The 16,090-nt window shown below is 39.3% G+C and overlaps 1 protein-coding gene across 3 annotated transcripts in view; it reads right to left on the bottom strand.

Annotated features, from left to right (window-relative positions):
* Window positions 1-102: 102 nt before the first annotated feature.
* LOC111638160 (major facilitator superfamily domain-containing protein 6-like) overlaps window positions 103-16,090 on the bottom strand; it is a 28,137-nt gene continuing 12,149 nt past the window's right edge. For 2 of the 3 annotated variants that reach the window (XM_023383811.1, XM_023383813.1), the window contains exons 2-6: window positions 12,420-12,499; window positions 11,095-11,203; window positions 2,075-3,490; window positions 1,833-2,003; window positions 103-1,763 (exon numbers count right to left, since the gene is read on the bottom strand). In XM_023383811.1, coding sequence (XP_023239579.1) covers window positions 1,690-1,763; window positions 1,833-2,003; window positions 2,075-3,490; window positions 11,095-11,203; window positions 12,420-12,497 — 1,848 coding nt within the window. In that variant the 5' untranslated portion in view covers window positions 12,498-12,499 and the 3' untranslated portion in view covers window positions 103-1,689. Of the gene's footprint in view, window positions 1,764-1,832; window positions 2,004-2,074; window positions 3,491-11,094; window positions 11,204-12,419; window positions 12,500-15,602; window positions 15,787-16,090 lie in introns of those variants that run through there. The other variant, XM_023383812.1, reaches the window with a different exon arrangement.

Here is a 16,090-nt window from a genome sequence, read left to right on the forward strand (position 1 = left end):
AAAACCCCATCGGCTTCGTAGTTTTCACCCACACGGTATCTCTCGTCGTTAATAACAACAAAGTATAACATTCAAAATAGAAAAATATATTTATTTTTTCGGTAATAAAATATAATATAAATCTGGTCCTTTATCTACTAATCTTGTATATACATAGTCTAAATATATATATATAATTATATACAATAAATCCACGTTAATACATGCTCGGATAAAACAAAGACGGAACTTACGAATTGCAACGAGACACATAGTACACTGAATATTTTGGTCCCGCGACACTCGATATTAGAATGCATTGCATTCTCTGGGATTTAAGTTATAGAGTTTGTGATAAAATTCGTGATACTTCAATAGATGACATAATTAAAACAGGCTTGTTAGTTACCATCTGTTATTGGAATAAAATTTATCGAAATTGCTGAAGATAAAATTTTTCAGTTTAGTTTTTTTTTATTGCACTGAAAGGTCTTATCCTTAGCGAATCGCAGTTTTGGGGGAAATTATTAGTAACATCAATATATATTCAAAATGCCGGTTGTCGTTACTCGAAGCTCCTTCTTTCTTCCGTTTCAACAATGACTTTCGGTGAAATTTGCGTACAGTTCTCTAACGAAACTGAATTTTTACTTTTTTGACCAATCGCCCTCTGTTACATATAACAGAGGGCGATTGGTCAAAAAATGAATTCCCCGAAATTTTTATATTTTCAGACTCAGAACCTCGAAACGTCGAGAAATTCAAAAATTTGGAACTTTTTCTTGTATGTTTGGGTGTTAGTGTGTGGAAGGCACGATTTTATTTACTCAATTTGTAGCTTAATAACTTGGCCTTTTACCAAATATTTTGAAATTTTAAAGAAAACTGTATATTAGGGACAATAATGCTATTAAAGTTTTGGTGGTTAAAGGTCGAGAGAATGCGGAAAAGGAGGGGAGTTACTTGTCATATCTCCGGGTGGGGTTAAATTAATGAAGATTTACTTTTCATTAACATTTACAATTTGTTTTTTAAATAAACTCATCTCTACCCCAAAATTAAGCTTTTGTCATTTTATAATAATAACATTAAAAGTTTTTCAAACAAAATCTAATAACAGATGGCACCACGCAAAATTATAAAATTTGGCTGGGAAAGTTAAGCAAATCTTTTCTGGATTTTTAAGATTTCAATTCGGATCTTTGTTACAAAGATGGAAATAAAATCTTGGAGACTAAATATGTACTGTACTTATCAATTGTTTCGAATATTCAATTATTTTCAGAAGCTTAAACTTCCACCACAATTTGTTTGGCGAAATTCCTACGATGACGGACAATTTTGGTAACTTTAATTTGGCAGTCGTTATTTGTATTTATTGTAAAATCTTTGTTTACGATGGGTCGAACGAATGCGACAAAAGTAAATATTAAGGATAGATGAAACGTATCAACTGGAACAGCTTCCGTTAATGACGCTTACTGTTGATGTGGAAGAAATATTTCGAAACAACATACGAAACAGACAGTTCTACAGATTATAAATTTCTTCAATTAAAATAACGCATTCTGTTGGATATTGTTTAAAGTTTCATCTGTACATAAAACTCTTAGATATAAATTCTTCGTGTTCCAAAAATTCTTGAGATGGTAATTATGGTACAAAAGCAGTTGTAAAAAATAGCAGCGTACGTGTCATTTAATTAAACCGTTAAAATTTTTCTTCATTTGTTGGCCAAGACTTTTTCCCCGAGATTTCTACTTTCGATAATTCTTTCTCCGTTACTGTTTATTGAAATACGTTAAAATTAAAATTAAGACATAAAATAATTACTAATTTGTAAGATAGCTTACCTGTTTTGTCATCCTTCTCCTTACTGGTTTTTAAGTTCTTTAACAATCCGTAATATATAATTGCATATAATACTCCCAATATGGCGGAAGCCACTCCCATAGATCGGAAAGCAATTCGATTACGAAATGCGCTTATTAAATTTCCACCAATCAGACTTCCCGACCCTCTCCCTATAACGTATAAAAATTGTTTAGTGCAATTCCTTAATAATGTAGGTATATTGGAAAATTTCCATACGTACCGATCCCGAAATGCATTCCTGCCACGCAACCTTGGATGGTGGCCAAAAGGCCTTTCGGTGCTAGGCCAGCGGCATAAGTCGCGGCTGCCACCCACATTAGATGATACGTGGATGCTTCCATGGCTTCGAATAACACAAACCACCAAGGATTGTGAATATAGGAATATCCGATGCAACGAACGGAGTAGAAAAAGAAAGCCACTATCAGTAAGTTGACTCGACCGAATTTCCGGACGAAGAAATCCGAGGTGTAAAGGAATGGCAGACCCACGATAGCGCCTACGGTCAGAGTCAGACCCAGAAGGTACTTCGGACTTCCGAGATCCAGAAGATGCCAAAACAGAAATGATTCCAGAAAACCCCAAAACGTGCCGAGAAAGAAAATTACTATCAGAAAAACGACGACTTCCGGCATAACGATGAGATTTTTGATATTTTTAACGATGTTTTTGGCCGGAGGAGCCACGGGCAGATTGAGAATATACACTAGGACCATGTTGCATATTATTAGGCAATCGAAAACGTAAAAGGCGGGAGAGTAATCCGTGCGTCCGTTATAAGCAGAAACCACGTCGACTAGAAATCCAGTGAAAGGAGAAAAAATGGCGGTGGCCAAAATGGCCCAAACACGCTGGCGTCCGTAGTCGTCTTTGTGCTCTTTGACCATGGCCAGAGTGGTCGCCTCCGTCAGAGAAAAACAGATGGCCACGAACACTTGAAAACACATAAATACGGTGAACGCCGAGGCTAAAGTGGGAAGCCTCTGTCCCCACGTTATTTCGCAGCCTTTTCCATTGACGTCGAACGTTTTAACGCGACAGAACGGCGGACAATCTTCCGTGACGTTTTCTATCGCGCACCTGGAAAGGGGAATGGTTTGATTATTGTCGTCGATGCTTTGTACGGTGTACGAACAGGACACGTTTGTCACTTCGGAATCGATGGACACGTTCAATTTTACGGAAGGAGTTTCTTTATTGTCTCTTCTTAGGTCGATGCAATAAGGGTTTCCGCTTCTTTCGAAACACAGAGTTTCCATGGATTTCGTAGCCAGATGACATTTCGAGCCGCAAAACTCCACCCGAATGTCTATCGAACGATTTTGACCGGAACACGGTTCTTCCATCGTCAACCGCGGTTTTTCCCAATTTTCGCAATCCAGACGACCTTTACTCTGGCACGTCGATCGAGGAATGGCAGGAATGAAGAGGAAACTGGTGGCGAAGACCACATTACAGGCAAGGGCCACGTACAAAACTGGTTTGTATCTTCCCAGTTTATCCGCTATCAACCCTCCGACGGCCGGTCCGAGAAGTTTAGCGATTGGAAAGAACGTGTATATAAAAGCAATTTCGCTAGCGGTGATGCCTAATTGCTTCAAGTAAATCGTCATGTAAGGTAAGAGACTGGAAAATGCTGAAAAAAGAAATAAATTTTACATGTATTTTTAACGTTATTTATTCATTTTCTAGAATAAAAAAGCATGTTACAGTTTCAGAACAAATAGGATATATTGTCCTTTTTAACAATTAAAATTTCTTGCTTTATGTATATTTGCAAAATATATTACTTTTATATACACAATATATACATACATACACATTAGTATTTATACGTACCGTACATAAATTGTATACAGTGTATGTATTTATAGCGTATATACAACTTATACATACACACACAATTTCGCATTTATAGAGTAAATGACGCTAAGCAACTATCGCTAATTGCTATTAACTTATACAGATGTTTTACATTTGTGAAAAGAGCAAAGTCGGCGCTCAATTTTTTCGTAGAATCGAAGAATTGTCGAGAAAGTGACACGTCGAAATTTACCTTTCTCGTCACTACAGGCGAAAGTAGACGCCCTTCTCGATACTCGCTCAGTCTGGAATTCACGGAGTAATACGAATAACCAGAGGCGAAATAAACAATTTAGACGAATTGACCTAACTAAATATTTGATAGTACGGACTTCCTCATAGTCGACAAATCGTCCTTTATCAAAACTAAAAAAGAAACGATTACAAACTTCAATAAATTGACTGGAACAAAACTAGATGCTGAAAGAAGTAAAATCATTAATATAAAGCCAACCTAATTGACCAAACTGTCGTCGATCGAGTCAAAACATTTGGAAACTCAAAACACGACTACAACTAAATCATAAACAATCAAACAATTCCGCCAAGTGAAAAAGTCACCGACTTTTTCAACCCAATCCAAATCCAAACAAAAACATCCGAGATGTAAAAAGTTGCGCCAAGTAAAAAATTGGGAGTTTTTCAAGTTTTTTAAAGTTATCGATCAACCAATCGGAGACGAATAAATTTTCCATATTTGCCTATATTCGGTGGGTCTAAGAGAAAAATGTCTTCCGCCGCCAGAAATCGGAATTCGAATCCTACGCGGAGGAAGCTCTTTCCCCAATAGTCGGACCGAGAGGACGGTAACGAACGACCCACGAGATATCCCGAGATAAATTCGCGTAATTTTAAGAATGTCGCGCGGAAACAATATTTAAATAACAAAAATATCGTCCGTACAAGGGGATAAAAATTGTAAGTACGACCCGCGTATCTTTTACGCTTCTATATACACGGAGTTTAAAGACGAGGTCGCGTTTGCGGATAAACTCTGTAATAAGACGGAGAGAGCGATAATGGATAATTCCGAGTCGAAGGTCGTTCTGGGAAGAAGAATGGAAATAATAATTGTCGTAAGGTCCGGTTTGGCCAGGCATTTCGTGGGTCAATATTCTCCAATGGAATTAACCCAACGTACTTTACAAATTATATAACAAATTTATAGAATAAGGCCGAATGGGAACGTACAATTATCGTTTAACGGCAGTTTTCGTTCCAGAAAATATTATTTCCCTTCTTACTTCTTACTCTAGAATTAATATTCTATCAATATATAGGCTACTTTTTCTCTGTCGAGGTTTGTAAGTTTCGGACCAACTTATTTTTACCAAATTCCCTTCTTAAATTAATCTTCTAATGCAAAAATTCTACCGGATATTTAATTGAATTCGTAATTCCTATAATGGATGCGGAACGAGTAAGAAGGACGTTTTAAAAAAGAATCAAGAATGCGGTAATCATTCCAACCAAATACGTGGAAAACTGGCGTCTTTCGTGTACGGTGTTCGCTTGCGATAGAAAAAAACATTAAAAGAAAAATACCAATAAAAAATCCAGCAACCAGTCCCTTAACTTTCCCGATAACGTTTAAAACGCCATCGGTAACCATATTTTATTATTAAAAACTTTTTATATTTTTAATGCTAATAACCGGTAAAATCACCATTAAGTCCTATCCCACTCGAGACACGACTTCGTTCTCCCCATCCCGTCGACCTTCGACCACCAAAATTTAATAGCGCCATCCCTTTAATAAACAAAGCCGCCGGCAAAATTTCAGAAATTTTCTACTAAAAGCAAGGGAGTTATTAGGCTCGAAAGAGAGCGAACAAAGTCGTGTCCCCGCACAATAACGTCCATACGTACAGAAAAAAATGGCCGAAAGTTTTTGCACTTCTCGAGGATCGATCGAGTCCAAAAATGAGAAATCTCGAGGGACATTTGTCGACCGATGGCCACGTTATCCCTCTGTTATATATAACAGAGCCGGGAAAGTAAAAACGAAGTCTTTACCGAACTCAAGGGATGGTCCCGTAATTACGTACCGAACGATTCGGTGATTACTTCGAATGTGGAGAAATAAGTCGATTGTCGTCCATTATTTAAGACATTTCGTTGGCGGTTTAAGATTTGTCCGGTAATAAACACCAGGTAAGACGCGTGTCTCCTCGAAACGAGTGAGTCTAAAACGATAGAAAGTAATACTAAAGTATAATTTGGTTATTTAATTTCGTAATTACGACGTATTTTATTGTTGGAAATTGGTACATTGTATCTTATTGCCTTCGGTAGTGGAGTTTCGTCTGTTTTCGAATGGGGTCGACGTTTACCTTAACTCGGACTAATTCCTTTTATCCAGATGCGACTTTTTACCCGGGAAGAAGCCGGTCGCGGCCTTAATGGCGAGATACGAATCTCCTGACATTTTTTGTCGCCGAATCGGGTGCCCGCGACGATTCGCAACTCGAAGGTTATCCGGTTACGTGGCGGTTAACCTTGGCATCCCGAGGTCGTCGCTTCGTCCGCTAGATACGAACGCATCCGTCCGTGGACGTCTGTATTTTCCTCGGTTGGTTTATCGAAAAGATTGAATAAATCGAGTGACGCCGGTTGTACAGGGACGAGGTCACCTTCCCCGCCCCGACTCGTTATCTCTTAAATCTTTAGCGCCAACGTCGGGCGGACAAACCTCAGTTTAAATTTGAAAAATTCCCTCGGACCCGCTTTGTTACGTAAACCGTGTAGAGTTACATACGAAGAATAACTGTCCAAATAAATAGGGTTATCTAACAGGCACACGCCCGTTTGCACTTACATAAACATATATATAATCAACTGTATATATATAGGCTAATCATCATCTTTGGTTTATATGTAGGCCTATATAAACATAAAAGAACCCCGGTTATTCGAGTCGACGTGGACCGACGGTACCTCGATTGCGCTTTATTACTAGATTTTATAAATGTATAAACCCATTTATACATTTTATATAAAATATAAAATTTCTCGCGGTGATTAGCCGCAGTTAGTATCTCGTCGTATATTTACCGTTTTATATTTTATAATTTTGGGATTTTTATAAATAGATAAAATGCGATTTTAAAACTTTTTTCTTTGGTTTTAAATCAGCCTAAGTAATTTTAATTTTGTGCCGATTTTCCTTATATCCGTTGCTAGGGAAAAACTGTAATATTAGTATTATTTCTTCTAGCAACGGATTTAACATTTTATGTATTGGATAATTTCCATAAAATAATTGTTCGAATTAAATTAATAAAAATTCGTGTCGTTGCCTTAATAAATTTAAAAACGGACGGAAGAGAAACCATCGTTGGGAATGTAAGGGGAAAAAATTCTATCGAAATATATTTTGGAATATATTAGAATAACGCGTATATTATATATATATATATATATATCCTATATAAATGAGGATGTTTGCTTGTTTGTTCGCTATGCACTCATAGTCCGTTCGACCAGTTGCTACGAAACTCGGAAGTTACGTTCGATTGTTTTTAACTTAGATAACGTCGTAGATCCTACCCGAAAATATTGATTGAATTTCTATATATCAATTAATTTTTGTCTACATTCGATTCGCTGGCTTTACGTGTAACGCATCTGATGGCAAAAAATTTAAGAAAATAATAAACTATATGTTATACTTACAAAATATATATATATATTATATTCACTTAATTATTGAGACAATAATATAGCATAAAATAGAGGCGCTATTACGCGTCATTGCCACGGGTAACACATAGCACTCGCCTACGTTTAGTGTTTTGCCCCTGTACGTCATACTTCTCCCGTTAGCGACACAATCGCGCCGGTTATGTATCTGACTTCGTTGAAGGAAACATTTTTGAATCGAAATAGAATGATTTCTGGCGCAAATCGAGTGTTCGTGTACGCAGTTAATCTGGGTCTCCTACTCTTAAGCATTCCGTATCTATAACATACACATTGTTCCAAAATGTTCAAAGAATTTAGACAAATCTTCTATTTTAATTACTAATCAGTAGCGCATTCGGGGAAGTGACCGGGGGACTCTGGCACCTGGCAAACTAAAAGGAAAAGAAACATTAATAAATTTAAAAAATATTGTTTCTTAATTAAAATTCGTTTTTTCATTTATATTGTGTCGCGCGTTCTATTTCTTACGAATAAGTGGTGACGTAAGGTGGGAATTGTATTGAATTCGCATTAAAAATGTTTTTATTCGTTCAACTGGGTTCCCCAGAGATTAAATTTCGTGCGCGCCACTGTTGCTAATCATTATATAAAAGAAGTTTCTTAACTAAAATAACAAAAGATTAACGGGCTTACACGTACGAGGTAGAATGATAAATTGGACGAAACGAAAAGTCGCTAATACTGTGTTATATTAAGTTGTAAAGATAAAATTATTGCTTTAAAAATATTTTATATGTACTGTACGAGGCTAGCTTATTTTAATTTAAAAATACTGTAAAGTCGACGTCGTATTTAGGCATATAAATGTCTTTTTCGTCCACTAAATAACACAATATTTCGTTTAACGAGGAGAAATACAACCACGCGCGTAGGAACAGAAATAATTCAGAAATACAAAATATGTATTATAAGGTAATTAATTATACCTTAAGACAAATTTACTTCCCGGTCGATTACAATACGTGCCAAATCTGTTTACAGAGTCACGTTTATTAAAGATACAACGAATGAAAAACAATCATTTTGTTTTGAATATTTATATTTTCCACGTCATTCATCCGACCGTTTTCGATATTTATGTGGATTTCGAGGATTTTTTCGTCGTAAGCCCGTAAGCGAGTAACTCGATAAATTCTGTTATCGCCCAATAAGAATAAAACTTTTTTCCTTAGGGAATGTTCTTTGTATAATAGAATAATAGACGAGTTTACTACAAAGACTGAACTTTTCGGATCGTATGTCACGAAGAACGAATCCGATAAAAATTAAGACTACGTTCACCACGCCGAAAGTATTCACTTAAAAACGAGATCATCACCGTCGATAGGCGTTGAAAGGTTTTATTACTTATCATCGCAAGCATTTTCGGCATTTTATAAATATCATCTTTGGGCGAAGAAGAGGAAAACGTCATCTCCTCTAAAAATTTAAATAGAAACGTTCATCATTCGAAAATGTCTTACAAATACGAATGTCTTAAAAATCTCAGTTACATTAAAACGAACTTAAACGCGAGAATAGCACGCGCACGAATAAAATATCAGCGGGGAGGAAAAGAAACTAATAAGTATTATCATAAATGTAAATTTCTGAAAAGTGATACCCAAATTCCTAAGAGTTCTAGCGTGGATGTGTTACACGGTCCTAGTTTTTCAATAAGTAAAGCCTCGAAACGAAAGTAAGTTTACTGTCCACACACCGAACGAGAAGCGAAGTCTCATTCCATACAGATACTGTACTATACAGTACTGTACAGCACTGTACATAATTTTGTTCCGCCGCACTCCTCGAAAGTTCTGTAGAGTACTTGTGGCCGATATCGTTCCGGTGTTGGATTTGTCATTTTTTCGTCGTGGCCCCAACGTAAAAAAGATTTGCGTCGATATTCGGTGGTGGTAACGGAAGGAAATAAACCCCGGTTTTTCACGCGTGGATAATTCATCTCCGTCGTTGCAGAGAAGTTAAGGTTAAGGTTATTCGAGATTTAATCGGGAAATTAAGCAGTTTTTAACATCTCTGGCAATGCGTAGTGAGATGGGCCCCGGGTACGGAATGGATGGGGATAAATATAAATGTTAGCTCCTCTTTCTTTGTAATTAACGCTGTAGGCGGGAAGAACGACGCGTGTACCCGGCTATTGACATATTTAAATTTTGCAGGCGTATATCCGGCTTTCCTGGTTGGTTTTTTAAAAGAATCCGATCGTAGGTAGGTTTCTTCTTTATCTAACATAAATGGTGAGACCGTATTTAGCCCGTATTCGGATATTAACGGTGTGCTAATTTGGTACAAGGTGACATCGGCGCTTTTAAGGGAAAAGTTTTCTTTTCTGATATTTTTATTAATTAGTACACGAAATAATTTTAAAAGTTTATTTAAGGAAAAATAAATAAAACGGAAACCAGAAAAGAAGTGGAGCGAATCGGTAATGTAATAACGAGTAAGCGGAAAAATAGATTTCGAATTTCGATAGACGAAGCAACGAATCGAACCGAAGAGAAAGCATTCGAATTAATTATCAAATGGTCATTGTTGTTCAAATTAAGTAGTATTAATACAAAAATAATTTAGAAATATTCCCGAGGTTTATTTCATTTCTTTTTTGACCAAGCTATTTTTTTCAATCTTTTTCGTTTTTTCCAAATTCATCTTAAATACAAAAGATCGTATTAAACTAGACTTCGGGGAAAATAACGGGATAGACGGGCCAATTCCAATACTGAATGTGTCGGTCCGCATATATTATTCGTTGCTCGAAAATCAATGGCATCGGGCTAAGATGAGAGTTTCGGAGGTTTACGAAACCCGCGTAAGGGAATGGAGAAAGAGGTATTGCGGAAAGGCGAGTAAGAGTCCCTTTTGATCCCGGGTCTCGAAAGATCCGAAGCGGATGACGTCGACTACCAAAAGTTATTTTGTCCAGGAACGGTTTTACCTTAAAAGAATCTAGAACGAAATTCAAAATTTGAATCTAACGCTAATATTTTCTTGGTTGAAATTCTTTATTTCGCGAAAACACAAATCGGAAAGAATGCTAAAACTTTCTGAAAAAAAAAATAAATAAACAAAGATAAAGCGGTCAAATTTTCCTGACCGGAAGTGCGTTTCTTTCGGAACGTGGGGTTCTTAAAGTTTTCCTCCATACGCACCCTGGCGTTTTAAAACTTCGTTCTGGAATTCCCTCGAAAAATGTGTGGAGAAATTTTTTTAATAAGGTAGGGTTATCTTATTTTCTCATTTATATTTGGTCTAACTTTAATTAGACCTTAGTGACGAAGAAAAATTTATCCGCGCTCATTCGCAAGAGTTAAAACATTATAACCCGGGTTAGAGATTTACGAGAGAAGAAATACATAATTATACACGTAAATTTGATGTCGGTACTCTATAATTAATGTCGTATTTTAAATAAAGACCGAGTTGTCGATAAAAACGGTTTTAGAAAGTTCGACGAAAGAAAAATTTTATGGTCTGAGCTTCGGAGCAATTCGTCAAACTTTAAAGCTTAATCGCACCCTGGGAAATAATTTGCACGAAATTCGCCGATTTGCCTGCGGTAAATGTCCACGGGACGGAGTTACATTCGACAGAACTTTATACTCGTCGACGTTTTTATAAAGTTCCGTCGTATTTCGTAGTCGAGTATAATAAAGACGAGAACGTTTCACCTACCTCCGTACCAACAAAACAGAACGACTTTTAAAGGCACCAACTCTTTCTTTACGGAGGGAGCGATGCAAATCACCTTCCAACTTCGCCTTTGTGGTGAAACCCGTTCTTTCTGAAAATACGAAAAAGTCATTTTCTAAAAACAATTGTTAACCCGTCCGTATCTAGGTTTTATGGTAAAATTGCCCCGATACAAAAGTCGACCGACGACGTAAGATCTGGATAAAGGAGTAAACGCTAAGTTTATAGACTTAGGCGCGATTCGTTTGGCCGGGGAATTAAAAATTCGAAATACGCTTTAGACAATTATAAAACGCGCAATTTGTACATCTTTTCTGTTAATATATAAAGTGTGAAAATACGTCACTTGTCGGTAACACCCGGAGATCTTTAAAATTGCGTGGGTTCTAATAGCTTTCGACATTAATTTTAACTTTTGGTGGCAATCTTTTCCATTTAATTTCCACTTAGTTAAAGCCGCCACTCGCCGGGCCGGGCGCAAACAGCCGGCCGAGGCAAATACCTCCGGGAGGACTTTCTTCGAGAAGCCCACCCCTATCGGGGCGTTAGAGGCGGGAACCGCGAAACTTCACCCGGCCAAACCTCGGTGGCCGCGTCGTTCGTCGGTCACCGTTTAGTTACGACTCGAATCCGGAAAACCCCGCGCGTCGTGCAAAGAAAAAACGACGTATTCTAAAATTTAACGGAATCACTGGGGTCGACCATGCGCGGCGACTGGTCTGTCGTCCGACGTTTAGGCGTGGCATCGTAGTACCGTGTCTGCTTTTTTTACGCGAAAAACGTTCTTCTACGCGATTCGACCGTTCTGTAAAATACTAACTTACGCGAGATGGTGAAGTCGACCGCGGAATTTCGATTCGATCGTTATTGAGTATAATCCACGTTTCGGGTCACGTTAGCTCCTTTCACGTATTTGAAAATAGAACTGTTAATTTTAGAACTCTTTACGCATCGATTCAAACGGTCTTTTTATTTTTATAGAATACGGCGTTTATAAAACTGCGAGTTTTTGTCTCGGTAAGTTTAACTTCCGTATCGTCAAAACGTTTAAAAATCCACCGTAATTTATTTTAGCCTAAATTTTAAACACTTTTATTTTAAAAATTGCGGTGCCTGACAAAATTCTTATTAAATCGAAAGAGTTTCGTCGGTCCGAAAAGGTGGGGAACACCGGCATCAAATTTTATTATAGAGTTAGAACCTAATGGCCGAAAGAAAGGGGATCGCCGAATTAATCGGTGGCAAATCCGTTCCCGCGCTCCTAATACAAAACCCAGCAGTTTACGGATAATGCGTTTGTCACTTACCCGCTTTTCGGGAGGCGCGGGGCCACTGGCCGATTCCGTCACGCGGCAACGTCCCTCGTTTTCGGCTTTCATTTCCATTCCTGAAAAAATTGTAGGAATTAACGGTCATTTCACCCATTCGCGCCACGTGACTGGCGCGGACGAATACAGAATATTTCATTTAGGTGCGGAAAATAAATTACGTAAGCGCGACGTCCGGCAGATACGTAAATTTTTAAATAGAATTGCCACAAAATACGAAAAAATCTGCCGATAAGCGCGTCGAAATTTTATTGTAGAAAAAGTAGCCAATATATTCTTAAATGACGGTGGAACCGAGAATTTCGTTTACGGAAAATAATGGCCGGGGAAACACTAGAAGCGCGTAAAATAAAACTTACGGTCCTGGTGGCCCGTTTTTAATCGGTCGTTTCTTTTAGTTTAGTATCCTAAACGGGAGAAAATCCCGTTTAATTATTGTAGAACTTAACGTAACGCGTAATTAATTTCCTTTTCCCACGTCCGATCGGACACGGAGGAGCGAAACGAGTCTTCCTTCCCGTCGGTCCTCGAGGGAAAATATCCAAAACGATTTAATTCATTGATAAACGTGTTATTGGTATAAACATTTATATAAAAATTAATTACTTTACAAACGAAATAAATCTTATTTTTTCTCTTAATCTAATCTCGGTCGAGCCGAGAATAAACAGAAATTCGTTTTCCGACATTTCTCGTTTATTAATTTGAATTAGAAATATTTCTTCAAAGATACATTTCCGTCCACAATTTGCGTCGTCCGTTCCCCTCGCACAAAAGGAGAAATATTCCATTCGACTTCCGCTAAACTAATTACGTAGACGTACGAAAATCCACGGAAACGTGGAAACGGGACTCCCGTCTCAGGTCGAGACTCCACTAGCGTAAAAACCCTGGCCCTATATACTTTTAATCGCCTGACCGTAATATTTCACGCCGGAGTCAGTCGAGCGGTGTTCGACTTGTGACTGGAAAACGTCGACCGATCGGAAGTCGGCAGAACCTACGTCACCGTAATCAGGTGCGAAAATCGGCGGGAAACGAGCTTTCGCGTAAGTATTCTCGTGGCTACTTAGAAAAGACCGAGAATAGACGTGGAACGGTTTCTGGAAAACATCCGAAAGTATCCAAGTATCTACGACGAGAGGTATCCCGATTATAAGAATGGATGTCTAAAACAAGCGATACGGACGGACGGTGGTAGAAAAATCCTTCAATTTACATGAGTATATAATAATAAAGCTAAGCGTATAAGCGCGGTATAGTATCTTAATAATACGATAATAAAAGTTAATATGTGAAAGTAAAGATATTATTTTTACTACATCTGTAATGATGGTACAGAAAAAACTCGTAGAATATGATCGTTGTCTTTATATCGAAAGGCGACGTATACGACCGTAACTCCGGACCTCCGCCCACATCCGAGCCCAAAGGCGAATAGGTCAGGCGATTAGAAGTATTTACGGCCGGGGTTTTTACGCTAGTGGAGTGTCGGAAAAGTACGCGTATCAATCCGCTCCATTTGGTTTTACGAAATAATAATCCGTTCGGTAATACCAGTCGATAATTATTTTTTAAAGATTTTTCTGTAAATCTAGCTCATCCGAGACTTATATTCTAGTAAGAGGGTCTTACGGCAGGGATTTAAGGACAAGGTTTAAACATTAATTATCCCGGTTAAGTAATTAAAAAGCCGAGAAGGAAAGACGTGGCAAAGACCCGAATAAAGTCTACTTTGCCATTGTATTTTTGTCTCCGGTACTCGATGGTGACTTTTTGCCTCGACCGGCAGTTTATCGACCTAAATATTTTATTTACGTTAACGTCGCGCCGGGCCGCCGTACTTCTCCCGAGAAACCGGTCGGTAGATTTCGTACTTGGTCCGGTGTGACGTAACGAATAAACTTAACTAGGAACGCGAGTAAACGCGTAATTTTAATAGTTAGGAAAGTGCGACGGCCGTCGGGAAATGGAAAAAATTCGTCGGGGGGAATAGGGAGAAGCCATTCTTTAGGAAAGCGCCGAGCGAAAGGAAGTTGCCGGTCCCGGCCCTTTCCGACGACTCCGACTATTTCGGGCCAACGTCGCGGTGGGAGGGAAATTCACTTCCGGAAATGGTTGGCAAAACTACTCCCGTCCAACCGGTCAATCGGCGAGCGGTAACTGTGAGTCCCGATCGCGATCTTCTTATTCGTTAGTAGCTTCTATCTTCGACGAAAATCCCTTTTTACGAAATTTTACGGAAGCTCGGCGTCAAATAACCGTTGGTTTTCCGTCGAATTTCCCAACAGCGGAATTAAATGTCGGCCCGTTTCGCCTCTTTACGGGTTTATTAAACGCTTAATTACGAGATCTTTCCACTCGAGCGAGGAGACGATAATTCCCGCCGCCTCCGGAGCCGTAACCGGATAATAAACGCGCTGCCGAAACAAGAATTACCGCATTCTTCTCGTAACGTCGAGCAAAAATCACCGGAAAGAGTCGTCGGGAGACGTTTCGGCCTTTGTTTAGGAAAAGAGAATCGGGCGGAAAACCCCAACGGGATATTTTCTGCCGCCGTTCCGAGAAAACGGACGGGATTAAACCCTTTCTCTCTACCCGGCCCTTTCCCGGAAGTCCAAACCGGGACTCTCCCCTCCGTCTACGTAAACCGCTTAAATCATTTTTCCCGGCAATGCGGAAGCGCCCTTCCGATGACGGTGAAAAATTAACCGGCTTTTTCCTCCCGCCCAAGAGTTTACGCTACGGCCTTCCGACGGACAAAAAAACAATTTTTAGGCGGGCGCGCGCGCACCGTCTGCCCGTCCCTCCTTCCGGCCCGTAATTTACCGGAGAAATATTCCCGGTAAATTACGGAGGGACGAAGTCTCCGTTTTTTCTGACGAAAAATTAAGCCTTTTGCCGGCAAGAACCAACCTTTGCTATTTGCCCGGGTAAAAACGTTTGCCAGCACCCGAAATAGTTGGTGGGTTTCACTCCGACGACAAAAGGGATGCGTTAACGGCCGGTAAGAAAGAATAAAACTATAGAAACGAATGACGATTGGCAAATTCTAAAAATTTGGAAGAAAGGGTCCGATTCGACTCTTTTTTTCTAAACTGTACAGTACTTTCGGTTGGAAGCGAAACGTCCCGGACTCGGAGCCGTTTCCAATATCCTTACTTCCGTCCGGTATTAATTAGTTTCTTTTAAAGCCCATCTCCGGGCGATTTGGGCGGATTAATCGTCTACGAAATTAGAGAAGTGGTCGGTAACGACAGCCGACCGATCCCATTCGAGTCTTCTCCCTCGTTTAACTGTGGAATCCGACGTCAGTGGAATCGTGCTCGACGTTCCAAACGCCATTGTCAAACTTCTAGGCTTGCAGGAAGGCCGAGCTGAACGTCCGACGTTCACGTTTTCGCCATGAAAATGTCGGCCGCAACCTCAGTTTTATTTATTTAATATTAACTTCCGTTAAAGGCGCCCGTTTCGCTTTTCTCGTTCTTCCGCCTCCCGGGAGAACGGTGCGTCTGGGTAGGCGGGCTTCCCGCTCCGTATTTGACGGGAGAAAAAGGCCATTCGCCAGGCCCGGGTTCGGGCGTTTTACCACCGCCCGGGCCGGTCCAATACGTAAGCCAAAGGGACGAAACCGGTCCCGTTCCGGACGA

The sequence above is a fragment of the Centruroides sculpturatus genome, unplaced genomic scaffold (genome assembly GCF_000671375.1).
Source record: "Centruroides sculpturatus isolate CEXI.00-Female unplaced genomic scaffold, Cexi_2.0 scaffold895, whole genome shotgun sequence".
Lineage (NCBI taxonomy): Eukaryota > Metazoa > Arthropoda > Arachnida > Scorpiones > Buthidae > Centruroides > Centruroides sculpturatus.